This window comes from Propithecus coquereli, unplaced genomic scaffold (assembly GCF_000956105.1).
Source record: "Propithecus coquereli isolate 6110/MARCELLA unplaced genomic scaffold, Pcoq_1.0 Scaffold119, whole genome shotgun sequence".
Taxonomy (NCBI): domain Eukaryota; kingdom Metazoa; phylum Chordata; class Mammalia; order Primates; family Indriidae; genus Propithecus; species Propithecus coquereli.
Genome location: NW_012135969.1, coordinates 7195227 through 7213386, shown reverse-complemented (window position 1 = coordinate 7213386; position 18160 = coordinate 7195227). Strand labels below are relative to the sequence as shown.

Here is an 18160-nt window from a genome sequence, read left to right as displayed (position 1 = left end):
TGAGCTAGACTCGAATGGACGACTGTGAAGGGAAATTCCCCGCTCCTTTTCAGAGTTCCAATTTAATTTACAGGCTAGCAGCTGTTTTGTTAAGGTTGGATCAACACCAAATAGGGACTTGGAAACGTGGAGAAAGACAAATGTGGGTGTCACATGAGGCAAGGTAGCTATTAAGTGCACAAATATAATGCAAATTGCATGCAAATGACATGCAAACTTTGCATTAATTTGTAGGATCTTAGTTCGGAGCTTGCAAGCAGCACTGAGATCCTGTGAAGATTTAAAACTAATGTTTTTAGGTTAAACTAAATGTAATGCTTTTTGAAGTTATCCCTTTCTCCATACTGCCCAGATTCAACTTCTTAAAGTTTGACACTCCTCCCTACCCCCGCCCCCCATAATGATTTCGCTAATGTTTGATTCCAACCTACACCCGGCCCCGCCCCCAGCTCAGCCTGACGTCACGTGACATATTTGCATACTACCTGGGACTGGGTGTGACGCTCCCCTTTTCTACGTCTTGTCATTGGTGGTGCTGGAGAACCAGCCTTCTTCCAGACGAACCAATCAGCGGCCCTTGGGACGTAGGAAAGCCGAAGGGGGCGTTATGAGGGTGGGATCTTGGCCTGGATCGCTAGGCATGCTGGCCAATCATCCTCGGGGAAGGGAAGAGTAAGCCGCGGATTGGTTGGGAGGGGAGGTCTGGGTCTCCGTAGGCCAATGACAGCTCTGGGCTGAGGGGCCGGTCTCCGCCCCGTAGGGCAGATAAGCAGCGGCAGCGGGGGTTGGGGGGCTGTGTGGGGCTCGCTGTGGGGCCGAGGCGGGCAGTCGGGCGGGCGATGGCGGGGGCCGCAGCGGGCGGCAGAGGCGGAGGTGCCTGGGGGCCGGGGCGCGGAGGGACCGGGGGGCTCCGGCGGGGCTGCTCTCCTCCAGCCCCCGCCGGCTCCCCCCGGGCTGGGCTGCAGCCGCTCAGGGCCACGGTCCCCTTCCAGCTGCAGCAGCCGCACCAGCGCCGGGACGGGGGTGGCCGCGCAGGTGAGCCGGGCCTGGAGCGGGTGCCGGGGGAGGAGCCGTTGGGGGAGGGGGGGCGCGTGACGGGGGGAGGGGTACTGGGAAAAGTGTGAGGGGAAAGTGGATGGGGGCGAGGGAAGAGAAAGGGGGCGCTCAAATTCTGCGAGGGCGGTGGGAGCGAGACGAGGAGCCGTGAACGTGGGGTGCACTGCCGGGACAGAGTGTGCAGGGAGTCGGGGCCCGGAGGTGAGGGGAGGGACCTGGCAGATGGAGGCTGGCTTTGGGGGCGTAACCGAAAAGTGGGCAGAGGTGTCGTGTGGGGGTGAGTGGAAGATGCAGGGGGTGGGAGCGAGGTGTGAGGAGTGGCGCGTGGTGGGGGCGCCCTGCGCGGAGCGCTGGCGCTGGGAGCGAGGAGCCGGTGGGCGCTGGACGCCTGCACCGGAGGGGGAGGGGCATGGAGGAGAGCCCCGTGGAGCCATGTGTTACTTCTCCAGCTTGAGTTTGGCCCCAGCATCCCTCTCTGCAGCTCTGGAGTTCCATTCTCCACCACTTCACGTGCGCTTCCCTTTATGCCACCTTCTGGAGCTGGTTTCATCTCAGCCCGTTGGAATAAGTTAGTTTAACGGCTTTTACCACGGTGCAAACGCTACGCTCCCGATTGCCTACATTCTTCTCCTTGTGGCCCAGAAGTTGTATGTTCCCAGATCATTGACCTGCTTAATATGGCTGTCTCATTCCAACCGTTGCGTGTGTGTATAGGACCTGGGCAGTTTGCCCCCTGCCTTTCCCTCCTCCCCCCACCAAGGCTGTTTTATCCTGTGCTTTGCCAGCCAACGTGGCAGTGGGGGTGAGGGCTACAATCGAGTACACTGTGGCAAACACCCCACTTTCTGAACAGCACTGGAACGGTTTCTTAATAACAGCTTGCTGTGGTGGGTGTGGGGAAACCAGGGAGGAGCAAGCCTAACCTTGCTTTCACACTCAAAGCTGTGACGGATCCCACAAATGCAAGTACTTAGGAACGGAAAAGGAACCTACTTGCATGAGGAGGCTGGCAGTAAGTTGAAAGTGAGGCTTGCATTTGATTCACACCAGATGTGAAAAGATCATTGCACACTTCCACAGCCCGAGTCTCTACCAAATGTACAAAAGTCATAGTCCCTGCCATCTTAATGGTTAGTGACATCCTCTAAACTGGAGTCTCTTGAGCCTTTGGTGATTACTAAACTTAGTTGCTGCACATCCGCCTCCTGCTGCTGCGGTGCTACTATAGGTCCTTGCTCGGTAGGAATGGGATTAAGAGGGTCTCTGAGGTGAAAAACCCCCAAGTCTATCTGGACCTCACTGTATATGTTAGCCTTGCATCTTGGAACACAGAAACTTGGTCAAATCTGGCAGCAAGACAGTGACCAAGTAGTCAAAGTATGTGTAGAATCTAGTGGTACAGAGTGAGACAATGCCCAAACTCAAGCCTATCATGCGGTATAAAGCAAACCACAAGGCTACAAACCTGTTGGTTTTGTTTGGGCTCCCTTGGAACCCAGGGAAATTAACAGAACAACAAGCACCAGAACCTTAGTTACTTTCAGTAGAAATCAATAGAAAGCCTGCCTGTGTAGTAGCAAGAAATTGATCAGTAATCATATTTTAAGAGCAATTATTTTGGGTCTACTATAGAATTAATATCAGAAGGACAAACACTGGTAGATGCTGTAGAAGTGGGGAGTGTGACCTGCTCCTTTTGTAGGGCCAGAGGCCCTCAGATACTGGCAAAAATGTAGAAAGCTAGAGAGTTCTGTGTAACTTGTTGCGTGATTTAGGGCAAGTTGGGTGGATTATTGCTTATGGAGTGGGCTGATCAATCATTTCTGCCCCTATTAATATCCCAGAGGTGTTAATATGGCATTTGCCTAGTGGGTAGTGGGATTATCTGTAGATTTTCAGTAAGGCAGGAAAGAGGAAAAGCGGAAGGCAAGTGGCCTGAGTTGTCTGAGTATGTGGCCTTTGTGGCCAAACATTAGTAGAATGTATCTGGCCTTTGGTTTGGGGGCACATCAGGTCTTCTACATGTTAACTTCAGCCTTCATGTGTGTTCAGATTATTTCCATTCCTTGGCTTTGGGAAGCAGCAGGGGTGGTTTTCTCTAGGACATAGGGTATATGGGATAGAGGGAAACCCCTTGTAGTCAGGAACCCTTAAGATAATGGGGCTGGGAGCCAGAATGCCTGGGTTTTAAATCCAGATTCTGCCATTTATAGCTGTGTGACTTTGGGAAGGTTACTTCTATGCCTCAGTTTCCTCATGTGTGGATAAGAATATCTACATTATAAGAATCCAATGAGTTAATAAAGTGCTTAGAACAGTGCCTGACACATGGAAGGTGCTATAAAAGTGTTCACTGCTGCTGCCGATATTGTTGTTATTCCCTCCACCTAGCCAAGGTGAGAGCACTGTTGGCCAGAGCCCATTGCCTTTTCAGGCTTCAAAGAACAGACCCAGATTGATCTGAAACCAGTACTGCAGGTTTCAGAATTTCAGGGCCTCCTCTTGCATTTTTATTCCCTCATCTTTTAAAATGAGCTTTCTAAACAGGGCTCTAAAACCCAGCTGTTTAAAAGGCATGGGAGCTGGGACTGGGTTTCAGGAACAATTAAGTGTCGTCACTGTTTCTCTTGCCCATCTCAAAGTGATGTCCTGCCGTGCAGTTATCTACCCACCGCACACCCTGCTGTGTTATTGACGAGATATAGTAGACCTTGTGAAAAGGGTTATGGTGTGAAGAGCGGCATCTACCTTTGGCAACCCTGCATCCATAAGGATGTCTTCATAAAGTGGAGAACGACTTCATTTTTATGAGCCTGGGCTGAAGAGAGCGGAGAGAAAAATGAAGGTCAACTCTAAGAAAGCTAAGAGCCACTAGTGGGTAGTAGAGGCTGCTGACTTTTATGTTCTTCCAGGACCACTGATGATAAACAAAACAGGACTAGGAGATGAATTATTCTGGGTTCCAGTCTTACTCATCCTGTTTAGTGTCTCTGTCTCCGTACCTCTAGAATGAAGATAAGGTTTAATCAAGCTTTGCAAATTTTTTCTCCAGTGGACCAGCCCCCTGGGGCCAGCTGAGTACCAGGGAAGCCAGTGCTGCCTCGGAACCTCCTCTGCCCACCAGAACCTTCTTAAACCAAGGGTTAGCAATTATGGCCTATAGGCCATATCTGGCCTTCTGCCTGTTTTTGTAAATAAAGTTTTATTGGAACATAGCCACACTCCATTTCGATATTGTCTATGGCTGCTTTTATGCTGTCAGTGGCAGATCAAGTAGTTGTGATGGAGACCATGTGGCCCACGAAGCCTAAAATATGTACTATATGGCACTTTGAAATTTGCCTACCCTTGTTTTAAACAATGTGCCTGACGATTATTCCTATAGAAAGATCAGTTTTAAATGTGTATAATATACATCTCCTGAGAAAATCCTAAGAGAGTAAAGAAAACTAACAAGCCTGCATCCCCACTCATGTTTTAGGGAAAAAGAAAAGAGGTCATCTGCTTCCAGTCAGTTCGCAATCTTTGTGGAAGATCGTCACGTGTGAATCCAGACTCCCCACCCCCACCATTGTCAGGTGACATGTGTTCAGTAGACATAAGCTAATTTGAATTTACATAAAAGCTTAACTGTTAGGCAAATTTGCTCCCCCTCCTCTCTTATATTCTCCCTTCCCCCAACCTAACAACCCACAAGTACAGTGAACACGTTTCAAAATCAGATAGAAATTACTTTAGGTTCATTTCCTGTTTTGAATTTTTCTCATTACCTTTTACTTTTCTGAACAGATCTTTGAGAGCTGGCAGTAGTCATGGTTGCCCTAAAATATTGGTTTCTACACGGGAGACATAGGAAAGATAGTTCATATCAAATGTTGATAAGGTTCCCCTGGATGGCTGTTTCATGAATATAAGACAGCATTGTTATTAGCAATGCTATCGATAATTATTAAACTCCCTCCCCTTGCAATGCTTGAAAACTTAGTCCTTGGGGAATGGGTATTTAGATAGGTCTGGAACCACATAAAGGAGGTTGCATATTAGAGACCCTGAGAGAAAGCTCTCATCAAACTATGGTCCATGTGGCCCCTCGTGTCAGAAACAGCCTGGAGATTAGAACAGAGTTCCAACCTTTCTATACCAAGGAGCCATCTTGCTATAATGAGGCTTGGGAGTGCAGTTAAAATCCTTTAAGAACTACAGTTGTCCTAAAACCTGCGATTGAGGCCGCTTCTGTTTGGGAAACATTAAAACACCAGGCACTTCCTAGCCCAACGCTGCTAACTGTTGCTTTGACAGCTTTGCCAGCCCCAGGCACATGGTCAGCAAAATGTACTGCTGAAGCATCTGACTCTTAAATGTTATCACCAGTGATGACATCCTTGAAATTGGGGGCTAGTTGCCTAACTGCTTTATCTCTTTGGTACCCGAAGGAGTGTGGGTCCATGTGTTCTTCAGTCTTTTGGCTAGCAAAGGATTATATAGTATAGGAAGGTCATCACTTATGTAACCTAGAGCTAAGAGATCTTAAACCATTCCAGGTTGGTGGTGGAGGAGTAAGAACAACAGTGGGCTGTGGTGGCAAGAGGACATCATTCTCTCTGGTTCCAGACATAGGTCTATAGAAAATTTGAGGAAGGATTATAAAATTTTTATAGTGATGGTGCTAATTTGGGTGTTGCCAAAGTGGTTGGTGAGCTTTAATAGGCGAGACAACAACATGCCTGCGTTTTCTGTTGAATTTCGTTTATGTGGATTAGCATGATAGGCACCAGGGCCTCACTACTCCTTGATCTTAATAGAACTGTTAGAGGGTCCTCCTCCAGATTCTTACAAGACTCATGTAGAGATTTCCTGCCGCAGGATTCAGACTTCAGGCTGTATCATATTCTGGGGGGCAGGTCTGGTTTTGAAATTCTTGTTGACACTATCACATATATCAAATGCTATTTGCCGCTAGCTCAAGTGCTCTGACTAGACCTACCTGGGCTTATTCTTACTCCATGGGTGGTTTGGAGCCCTTTTAAGGGGCTGGAAGAGAAAACCTTGTGTTTCTTTCCCAGTTCAGAGCGAAGGGAGATGCCCACCAGCAAGTTGGTTTAGTGAGAGTGGACAGTCTCTTCTTGGGTTAAGTAAGCTCTGCCGTCCTCTGAGATGGATGTTGCCCTTCTCTGTCACAGAAGAGGGAACAGGGAAGAGTGGAAGCAAAGAAAAGGATGGGTGGGAAATCTGGTCAACTTTCCTCCTCCGCCTGAGTCGAATCTTTCCAGAGGGCTCCATAACTTGGTTTTCAGGGTATGAATGAACAAAATATTAGCCAAATCAATTCGCATTGTTAGGTCAAAAACAAATCTTGATCCCAGAAGGGAAAGAATTGTGGATGATACTTGAAGTTTATGAGTTATCTGTGCTCCAGTTTTTCTCCAGTCGTGCAGAGCTTGTGAAGGGGCCCTTGTTCTTGGGAACAGCTGTATGGTGGGAGGTTCTTGTAGCAGCTGGCTGCTAAAACTCAGGCTCCAGCTCACAGTCCCCACCGAACCTCCTGGTCTGGAAAACTCTTCCTGGTACTTTGCTTTCCCCTCAGGGTCACTACGAAGCTGAATGCCCAGCTTTGCAGTCATTTTAATGCTTATCCTCAGGCCCAAATAAGCCTCACTTGACTTTTACTGTGTGGGAGCACCGTAGCCAATCAAGGGTGGCGTTAATGAACTTAAAAGAATGCTATCAAAGTATTTCATAATAGGAAAACTTCAAGTCCAGCCCCTGGGGGACCTGGAACCAAAGTGTAGGCCATGTACAGACATTTACCCTGCCCTGCTCAGGCACATAGGTTTGTGGGTTTGCTCATGAGCCCCATGCAGCTGAGCTGGGGGTGGATGGCATGCCTTCGGCTCAGCCCTGCCTGCGCCTTAGCAGTTGGAGCTCCCAGCTCCCTAATAAAAGGGGTGGAGGTTGGGGGAAGCCTAGGAAGACTCCTCCCAGGGTTTTGGTTGCTCTAAAGCAGCTGGCCTATGATCAGGGCTTGAGGAGTTTTCTTTCAGAGGGTGCCCGAATGTGGCTTCTTAGAGGATGGACAGTATTTGGTGGGGCAAAATTGTAAGTTTGGGGTGCCCCCTCTCTGATCCCTGAGCTCCCTATCCTGCAAATGGCAGGCGCCTTTGCCGTGGAGCCATGTTCCTTAGGGGACAGCCTAGTGCACTACAGGCTCTACGCTTGCCTCCCTTATCATCTGATCCTAGATGACGACACATAGGACAGCACTGAGGTATCACCTCCTTAAAGGCCAATGTAGGATTAAATGTACAACTCTAAAAGCAGATCGCTAGCACATCCATACGTGAATAAAATATAAATTGAAGCTGGAGGAGGCATAGAATGAAGGAATATTCAGTGTTCGGTGAGGCTAATTAGAGAACTACTGGGATGTTTTGAGTAGGCTTTTTTTTTTTTAATCGGCCAATGTATTATTCTCCCAAAGGTTAAATTAAGTTTTTACTCCCTTCTCTCCCTTCCCTTTCAAAAGTGACATTGTTGTAGTCTTGTCTAGTCAGCTATGTTCATTAATTTTCTCAAACCTCATGAGTACCTCCTGCTCCATTTTGGAAATTGTGTGCCTGCCTTTTTAAGAGGTAGGCACCTCATGTTTCAAGTTCAAGAGCAATGGAACTCACCCTGCAGCTTGAACAGATTTGAGTGTTTTTGCAGAGGGAGGGCCAAGGCAGTTGGGGAGTGTCATGCTCAATAAACACTTGTTGGATTGAGTTGCTGGAAAGGCAGTGGAGTGGGGAGAGTGAGCTGCGCCTCCCCTGGGCTCACTCCTAGTGGTCTTTCCCGCTTCTGGTCCCCACACCCTGTTCCCCCTTAAGACAAAACCCCCCAAAGTGTTAGTGTTCTCTCTTTCTTTAAATCCTTGGTCTCCTATTCATCCTGGTCATTGGGCTTGAAGCCCAGCTGGTGGCAAAGACGTGGCATTTCCATGGATGTCATTGGTAGGCCTGTAGGTTTTCTTCCTAACACATTTGGAGCCAGAGGGTGAGCTTGAGTGGTTACCAGGTTGATCCATGGAAACAGCCAATGTGTAGGATTTTGTTACGATTTTGTTAAAAAGCTAGACTACCTGGCTTTAGGCTTAGAAGTGGATACGGGTGAGAGGCCAAGGAGACGGAGATGAATGCCGGATGTCTTTTCACTCCATGTTGATTTGTACTAACTTCCTAGTAATGTTCTACTGTATAGCAAGGGGACAAAGGAAAAAAGAAATCTGGATCAGTGACTTTTCTAGGCTAGGGAGCGGTAGTATCTGTTGGCCCTAGGTTGGCTTTAGAGGTGCAATCAGGCTGGAAGTCCACCCCTCCTAAGCCAGGCACCATCCTGTGATACCAGGCGCTGCTGTTTGTCCTCCTCCCCCAGCAAAATGGGGAAATGCAGAAGAGAGATACTGATTATCATTCCCCAAGCCATGGACACTTACCCTGTCATCCAGAGTCTGTGTTCCCTGCCCTTAAGGTTGCCAAGCACAGGTCTGGTGGCTTAGTGAAAATGGTTTTATTAACCTGCCCGACGAGGTGTAACTTTGAACAGAGTGAAAATGTGATTGGGAGGATAGGCAGTTTCTCCTACCTCCTTCTCCCTCCTCCTCTTCTCCACCCCACACTCCCTTCCCTTTCAGAGTTTTCTGCTCTCTGTGCATGTCTGATCGCCCACACAGCTTTGAGAGAACCACTGCTGATAACACGTGCGCTCCCTACCCCACAGCTGCAGGCCGGCAGAACACTGCCGCACAGCCCCTTTTGGGGGATTGTCTTTTTTAACTCGTGCCCATCAGATATGACATATAAGCTGGGGTGGGGTTGGACTGGGGGTGGATGGCATTGGCATGGTAGAGGGGATGCACCCAGTGGGCTTTCACAATATTCCATAGTCTGGATTTAGAGACTGGGGAGAGGAGGGCAGCCCCCCATCCACGGGGGATGTGCACATCTTAATGCTGAGAGCAGCGCCTGGGCTTTTCCTCATTGGAACTGTAACCTGGGTAGTTCCGTGTTCATGGGGGAAGACTAAAACAGCTGCTTCCATAGAAGGAGTGTGACTCCCAACTCTGGAAGGCCCCCAAATTTATCTGTATTTTTCAGGGAAATTGAGAATATAGATAGCTTTGGTTTTGACAACGTGTTCCATTTGTTTAGCTCTTTGGTGCTTCTAATCGGAACTTTCAAATGTTTCTCATGCATCCTCACAACAGTCCTGCAGGTGCAGGTGGCATTTCCTTGTTTTTGCAGATAAGGAAACTGAGGCCCAAAAAGGATGTAACTTGCCCAAGACCATGTGACTAATAAGGCCCCTTTGCTTTATTAGGCAAAGGGCTCGTCCCACATATATATGAAGAATCCATTGTGAATTTCATCCCAGGCTGGCATCTGCTGCTGCCTGCCCAGCATACCCCCAGCCTTTGTTTCCCTTCTGTTTATATACCTGTATTCCAGGAGCAAAGACTCTTGTGTTAAATGACCAAAAGAGACTGGAAAAGGGGCTGGAAAGAAGTCTGTTTCTTCCTTTAACACCCCAAAGTGACTGTCCACACCATAGGTACTCACTTGGAAAATGATGGTTACTACATTATTTTATGTGTGATATGGTGGTGACATTTGAGTGTTTCCAACTGGTTTAAGATACGCAACTTCCATGTGGAATGAGTAGCTAACCAGGGACAGAGAGGGCACAGGAAGCAGATGGGGTGTTTCTGCCTTTATGGGGTCATGGTCATGGTTACCGAGCTCAGGGCCATGTCAGGGAGACATGCTAAGATGGAGGAAAGGATGTCTTTCTTATGTGTGATGTGAAACCCAAAAAATCATCTGAGAATAAATGTGGGTGGTGCATTCCTAGGGCAAGGAGTAGGTACAAGTGGCATTGTACCATCGTAACAGTTCAGTCTTCCATATAGGGGACCCCTGGTGTACCCCCTCCCACTTCTGGTGGGAAAGAAGCCTGGTGGGGGCATGTGATCTGTCTGAGCATATCCGTCTCTCTGAGCTTTAGGCTTACTGGGAGTGGGGTATTGTGATATGTGACAGTGCTCTTCTGAGACAGGCATGTGCTGGTAAGGAGAACAGCATGGACTCGAACTCTGGCAGAAAGCTCCATCTAGGGACTTGATATTGTGGAGAATTACCTAGCTTGCTTCTTAGAGATTATCTAATTCTCCCGGGAGGCTTATGTATAGAATTCTTTAATGTTTCAATAACCATATGCTTGTGTGAAACCTTTTTTCCCCAGTTACTTCCCAACATTATAAGGTAACATCCCATTATAACAAATACTACAAAAACACTTCTGTATAATAAAGCTTATTTCCATGGTTCATATAAATGTTTTGTTGTTGTTTTTTGGTGGGGTTTGTTGTTTAAAAAAAAAAAAATAACCAACAATCTTATGTAACCAGTACCTTTTCTGGTCCCTGTCTGTGTAATAGTTCATCTGTCGAGTAGAACTTGAGTGTTTGCCGTTTGCATCGTAGACACAGAGAAGGGAACAGAACCATGGAACCATCACCGAGTGGCAATGCCTCTTGTGCTTTCTCTTCATCTTGAACCGCCCACCCTCCGATGGTTCCTGTTCTTTTCAAACAGAACACCACACAGAAACCCAACAAAGGAGTGTGTGTGTGTGTGTGTGTGTGTGTGTGTGTGTATCTGAATCTGAATGTAATTGTGTATTTGAGTGTGTCTCAAGTGTGAATGTGTAGGTGTCAAGAAGTGCATGCAAAAGCAAGCAAACAGTAATGCAGATGGGCAAATATTAATAGGTTGTCTGGCTGTAGATTATGTGGCTGTTCTATGTACTGTTCTTATTCTCGCATCTATAAATTTGAAATTATTTCCAAATAAAATGCTTAACAAATGAATATATGCTAGACTTATTTGACATACCAGAAGTTCTTTAGAATGGAGGTTTTCTTCTACATCCTCATAACATCTCTTATTCTCCCCCATTTAACAGATGGAACAACTGACATCCAGAGAAGTTAAGTGACCCATCTGAGTTCACTGAGTAGCACATTGGGGCGGAGGCAGGATTTGGGCCCAGGTATTGACCATTATAGTAGGCCACCTCTCAGGAGACTGCAGCTTGTCCTTACTACTCGAGCTGGACAAGGTTGGCATCAGATTCTGAGAACTGATTGGGTGCTCGCTGCCATGTGTCCGAGCCCAGTGCATGCCCTACATTGACCCAGCAGCGGAGTCAGCAGGGTCGCAGCATTCTGCTGAAGCACACTGAGCATATTCAGGATGTCCAGGTACCTTCTAGGTAAATCTACTTCTTTACCCTAAGAAGTGCTCTCCCACTTTGCTCTGCACTCAGCTCTCTTCATTTCTTTCTTTCTTTCTTTTTTTTTTTTTTTTGAGACAGGGTCTTGCTCTGTCACCAGGGCTAGAGTGCAGTGGCATCATCACAGCTCACTGCAACCTCAAACTCCTGGGTTCAAGGGATCCTCCTCCTCCTCAGCTTCCCAAGTAACGTGGAACTACAGGTGCGCACCACTACGCCTAGCTAATTTTTCTATTTTTTTGTACAGACGGAGTGTCGCTCTTGCTCAAAGTGATCTTGAACTCCTGGCCTCAAGAGGTCCCCCTGCCTCGGCCTCCCGAGTGCTAGGATTATAGGCGTGAGCCACCTTGCCCAGCCCATTTCTTAAAGTACACGAAACCGGAAGGCTCTGCTGTACCAGAGCCATGGAATACTATTACTTCGTATGTACCTAGTAGAGATCTGAGGGGAAAAGGAGTTGAGTTTGGCTTAGAAAGTGATGGCAGGTATGAGCCTACGCCAGACTGCTTTCCTCTGCGACTTGCAGTCAGTCGGTTGTGCCCACCGCCTACCTACAGGAGCCTCGGGGGGAAGAGGGAGGTGTTTGTATGATTTAGCACGGCATATTGTACCAAGTGGGTCAGGAGTTACAATTTCGTGCTCAGAGGGATGGCTCACTTTTAGTCAGTGAAACCCTTCCATTAACCACAGGCCCCGAGGAGGGGTGGATCTGGTAATGATTGCTAAGCAAAGAGTTAGAGGTTCAGACTCTGACATTTGTGTGCCAGCCCTCTCCTCTCACACCAAGCCACATGTTACACATCTGTCTGTGTTCCTTGAAGGCCCTCGAATTATTCTTGTCATTTTTGCTTATTGGTATTTTCCCCCAGCTTGCAGAGCCAGAGTAAGGGAATGAGCCCTACTCTACTTCTTTTTTGTTTGTTTATAGCAGCCTCTCATATCTTGACTACTTCTTAACATAGAAAAAAACAGTTTTCTGAAAATCTTTAGTTTTAGCATGTGTCCTTTATCTGAAACACTTACCTGTAGCTACCCTAGATTTAATTAGTCCTGACTGTGGTTGACTTGTCATCAAAGGATTTTTTTTTCATGGGCCTAGCCAGTTTTATGAAATAGATGCATGAGCATTTATTATGTTATTACCGCAGCTTTTATACTTAGATTGTTTGTCTTTAGGCAGCTATCAAGTTATACAGACTGCCCCACCATTGTCTGATTCTTCAGGCTCTTTCCTACCCCAAAATAAGTGCTGAGTAGATGACATCCAGAATCAGGGTAAGATACAGGAGGAAGAGAAAAGGTTGTCCCCAAATTGCTGTTAGGTTGTCTGAAGCGTAGGGGTCTGTGTTGGAGCTGCTATGCAAATGCAATGCTCTCTGCTTAGAGAAGACCATGACAGCCGAGCCTGGGCTTTCTGGTACTTAGAGGCTTGGATGGGACATATTGGCAATTAATGTCTGTTTCTCTGGATCAAATTCTCCTGCTTTATGAGGGATAAGCCTTTTCTTTACCTGACTTATAAAAGAAGGTAACGTTACCATTAAGCAGCTCCTGATTTCAGAGCAGATCCAAAGCCCGTCGTATGCAAGGGAAGATGGTGTAACTTACCTTCCAGTGATGTGTGTTGCCATCCTTCTCCTCTGCCTCTTCCCCTGCCTCTAGAAGCACGGAAGCAGTGACCTGACTAGCATCTTTCTGATAGGAGGCCATCAGGGGTCTTGGGCATATATTGAGGGTAGGAAGGATCTTTCCATTGTGATATGTTCAAGGCCCTTTCTGGAAGAGCCATCTAATCTTGCTTTTCAGACTAGGTTTACCCTGGAGGCACTACATAACCTTCTCACCTGCCTTAGGAAATCTGAACAACCGGCAAGACCGGGGCTTCAGAGCAGGGGCTGCCCTGGAATGTTGCCCAGCACACTTTGGGGTTTTTCCACAGCCAGGGCACAGCAAGGGAATTTGCCACTGATTCGAGGTCAGTCCCAGAATGTCATGGCCTAGGTAGGGAACCACTAGATGGGATGTAGTGGATTCTTAGGTATCTCCCCTTTGAAGGTGGGGCTGTAGGAGAGCTTGAGTAAGGAGATGGGGATGATCAGAGAAGACTTTCTGCATGTAGGTCAAGATGGTTCACATAGGTTTTTAAGGATGTGGGGGTTGAGGAGAGTAACCCTACTAGGATCTTTGACCCTGAAGGCAGAGCAAACTCTGACTGTGACCTTCCTGGCCTTGAGGAACCTAACTGAAATATTGTTCCTTATAAGAGCCCTTCCAACCCCACCCCCTAGCCCAGAGCAAAATGAATCAGAGTCAGGGTTAAGAGCAGAGGGTCCCCGACAGAGTCCAACCTAGTGAGGTGTAGCAAGTGAGCAAACCTGCCCTCTGAGCTCTGATGCCTACTTGGTGGTTACTCCCAGCTTGCCCAGTCATGTGACCAGACCTTCTGCTTGTGGCTAGCCACAGGTAAATTGAGCACTATTTATATTCTGCTTGGGGGAGGAGGTGGGAGAGATCACCTGGGAGCCCACAACACAGCTGTCTGATTGGCCTAGGTAAGGCAAATGCCCTTTGACTTTGTGCCTTTTTTTTCCCTCCTTAACTTGTCTTGCCCCAGATAATAGCATGGGCTCTGAGCTTTCAATTTAGCTGAACTGGTCAGTAGCCCTCTCTTATTTACCCTTTAATAGTTGGGGAATTCTAGACCTAAAGAAGGCCCAGACTCAGCTGGTACAATCTCCTGCCTTCCGGGGTGAATACTGAGACAGCTGGGGGCATGTAATTATCTCTTCCTGGAACTGTTCAGGGGTGGACTCTGCAGCCTCCCTCTTTCAATTCTAATGAGCAAGTTCTTCCTTTTATCTAGCTAGACTCTCTCCTAGTCTAACTTAATCCTTTTTATTGTCCTTCATGTTTGCACCTGTGCAGAAGACTACTGATAAATTCTAATTCATTTTACCCTCCTCCTGGAATAGAGCTACCCTTCCTCGAGCCGTTTTTACCTCTCTTCCCTGGGATTTGCCTCAGTCTTGCTGGTTTCTACATTCCTTTTGAAGAACACTAATGACAAATGGTCATTTGGCCGGGTATTCTGAAGTTATATCCAACTGCAGTTATGTTTCTGAACTATAGGAAGCCCTTAATTCTGCCTGCAGTCTTGGTCTTGCTCCTGGGGTGACCTAACACTTCTTTATTTAGTTTGATGTCTCCTTCACTTAGTATCTTGATTCTACCTTGCATTAACTTACATCTTGCAAGTTTCAATTCCTTGCCTCAGATCAAGCCTCATGCTGCTTTTAATTCTTGCCACCTTCAATTCCCCAAATTAGAAGTCAAGAGCAGTGACCCAGTTGAATTTGGCTACCACCTGCCAAGGTTGAAATGCCGAAGGGTTTAGGTCCTTGTTGAAGAGCAAATTGAATTTCCTGTCTTCCCAAATGAAGCCAGTTCTTTTTTTCTTACAACTTTATTTTAGAAAATTTCAAACCTACAGAAAAGTTGGAAGCACAATGCATACCCATTTATCCTTCACCTAGACTTGTTGATATCTTTTTGTGACGACTGTCTTGTCTCTCTTCTCTCCTTCTGTGTATGTGCATATATGTGTGTCTAGACATAGCCATGTATGTGCATCCATGCGCACTTTTTTGGGTATACTATTTGACAGTAAGTTGGAAATGTCACGATAATTCTGTATCATCTAACATCTAGTCCTTTTCAAATTTCCCCTTTGATGACTCTTTTGTTTTTGATCCAGGACCTAGTCAAGGTTCTCATTTGGTTGTGTCTTTTTAAGAACTACTACCCACTCCCGTTTCTTTGTTTGGTTTGGTTTGGTTTTTATGACTGATGTTTTGAAAAGTGGGTACTAGTCGTCTTCTAGCTGTCCCACATTCTGGATTTTTCCGTTTCTTCATGGTGGCATCTAATTTGTTCCTCTATCCCCTGCATTTCCTATAAATGGGGGAACATTAGATCTGGGGCCTGATTAGATTAAGGTTAAGCATTTCTAAAGAGAACATTTCATAGGTAAAGTTGTATACTTCATAAAATGTCACTTTAGGGGGTACGTAATGCCAGAATGTACATTACTAGTCATGCTAAGTTTGATCACTTAAGATGGTAACTGCCGGATTTCCCACTATAAAAGTACATAATTCTCTTAGTGGTTTATGGGGTGATACTTTGATATTATGTAAACCTTCTGTTCCCTACAACCTTTGACCCCGTGGTTTTGGCTTCTGTTGATGACTCTTTCTGATTGAGATATTACTTTGGGAGTTACATAAAGCCAGTTCTGAATTAACACTAATGGATGTGAATTTTGTCACGAGCAATTCAAAAGAGGAATAACAAAAAAATTTTATTTTGGCTTTTGAAATCACTGTGGGGAAGGTGACAAAATGGAGCCATCAAATTCTGCCAAAATTTATAGGTATTTAAACTCAGTGTTAGTTGCTTAAACATATACAGGTGGCCCTCCGTATCTGTGGATTCCACATGCATGGATTCAACCGAGGATCAAAAAGATTTGGAAAAAAATATTGCATGTACAGAACTTGTACAGATTTTTTTTCCTTGTCATTATTCCCTAAACATAGTTTAACAACTATTTATATATCATTTACATTGTAGTAAGTATTTTAAGTAATCTAGAGATGACTTAAAGTATATAGGAGGATGTGCGTAGGTTATATAAAAATACTATGGTGTTTTATATCAGCGACTGTGGATTGCGCATCTGTGGATTTTGGTATCCGCAGGAGGCCCTGGATGGAACTAATCCCCCACAGATACTGAAGGACGACTGTATACTGCTGTCTGGCAGTTTGCTTTAAGTCAGGAAGAAGGCAGGCTGGATGGAACTAAAAATAAGTCATGGTTTATTCACAAAGCAGAAGTTATTTTTATTATTTAAAGGTTATCTGTAATCCTATTCTTATTTTCCTTTTCTTTCTTTCACTTGCTTTGTACTTTCTTCACTAGAAAAGGGATCCCTCATTTTTTTAATTGTCCTCTTCCTCCCTTGGCCCTCCCAGCACTCCCAGTGAGTAAAAAATAGTTTTCCTGAGACCCAGGTGTGTGATCATCCCAGTTCCTAGCAAGGGAAAGGAATAGAACCCTTCCGACCTATGGAGTAGTTCCTGAAGCAAGGCAGCCAGGTGGGCACCACGCAGTTGAGTCTGACCACAAAGCACAAGGGTGGGACATGCACTTTCTCAAGTCTTCTCTTTGGGGATTAAAGGGCCGCAATTTGCTCTATCACCTTGGAGAAATCAGTTCACCTCTCTACCTGGAGGTTTGTCATGGGCTCCCCCATCTGTAACACCTTGCAAGCTCTGCCCGCTCTTCCATAAGAGAATTCACAAGTGTGTTGGAGTACACGTGTTCAAGACAGAAGTCAGTGTGCAGTCTCAGTCACAGTTGTTCTCTTGTAGGATTTATTGCAGATGAACTCCCTAATCTCTGGTTCTTTCTTCACCTTACTTATCTTTAAAGGCTACCTAAAAGCTTTCTGGGCGTCATGATTTCTTTTGTACTTGATAGGAATCAGATTGCCGTGTGAGGTGAAGACAGGAAGGGTTTATGCCTATCCTTTGAGTTTATAGGCACCCAGAAATTTATCACTCCCAAATAACCATGAGGTGGAGATTCTTTTAGGGGTACGGGGGCCTAGGCTATGTGCTATTTATGCTATTTTTGCAAAGGCCATGTAGATCCCAAAGGAAAGCATGCTCCAGCTAGTAACTGCTAGTGTTTTGTTTTAAGAATGTTGAAATCCTACAGAACTCCTCTTCAGAGAATTCAGATAAAAGGTGAAAAGTTCACACCACTTCCTTTTCTTCTAACTGCAGCTTCTTCAGAATTGAACAAATGTCTAAGTAACTGCTGTCTATTCCTTTTATATACACACACGTACACTTTAGTATTGCTCTTTTTCTCCTTGCTGATACAAGAATTAGCATATTCCTTATTTTTCCCCCACAGTGACATCTCCAGAAGAGTTTCTCTTGGCCCATCTCTCCAGCTGCCTACAGATGTGGTCTGCAACTTGGGAAGTCAGACATGCAGCCAGAAATGCTTTCGGTGGCTCTCACTTGAGCTGTACACTTAAAACGGAATCAGTAATTAATTGAGGGTTTGACTGAGAAGTTTTTCATGTGTATACAAATATCATTGCTCTTTTTTCATTTGGGGTAATCAGCCTTCTTGGTAGGGGAAACATGTTACTCTTTTTTCTTCCTTCTTTTTAATCTAGTTTCTTTAGTTTCTTCTTGTTAAGGTTGAAATTAGCTATTATTTACAGCTGAAAGAAGCATTCAAGGCTCCAGATTTAATTTTCCCAGCTGGGATGGATGGGGTCTCCTTGGGCTTTCCAAGGAGGGCTTCTAACTCTTGTACAGTCATATTGGGGATTTCAGTTTCACCACAACTTCCTCCAAAACCCACACATCCCTGAGTTAAGCAGTTAAGCAGCACTGGACCACAGGGAGCTCAGAAGACGGCCTGCACTGTTTAATCCCAACACATGTACTGAAATAGAAAAATAATCCCTGTGAAGCTGCGAGGGGGAACTTCCCCTACTTACTGCAAATCTGTTATTGGGGAAATGTTTAGAAATTCTGAATCTGTGTTTTACTTCATTCTTCTCCAGATTAACATTTCCCTCCAACAGAAGTGCTGCATCACTCAGCTAGGGGACGAGAAAAGGCATTCCTCAATATCCAAGCATGCTGCCCTGCCTCAGCCCCCTGGGCTGCCCTGGGCCTGCCTGCTT

General features: G+C 46.0%; 1 protein-coding gene across 1 annotated transcript in view; it reads left to right on the top strand.

The window, feature by feature from the left end:
* Positions 1–776: 776 nt before the first annotated feature.
* The window catches only part of FAM117A (family with sequence similarity 117, member A), a 41924-nt gene continuing 24540 nt past the window's right edge, over positions 777–18160 (top strand). Inside the window, exon 1 of the mRNA XM_012661436.1 lies at positions 777–1035. Within this exon, the coding sequence (XP_012516890.1) occupies positions 840–1035 (196 nt within the window). The 5' untranslated portion in view covers positions 777–839. The remainder of the gene's footprint in view (positions 1036–18160) is intronic.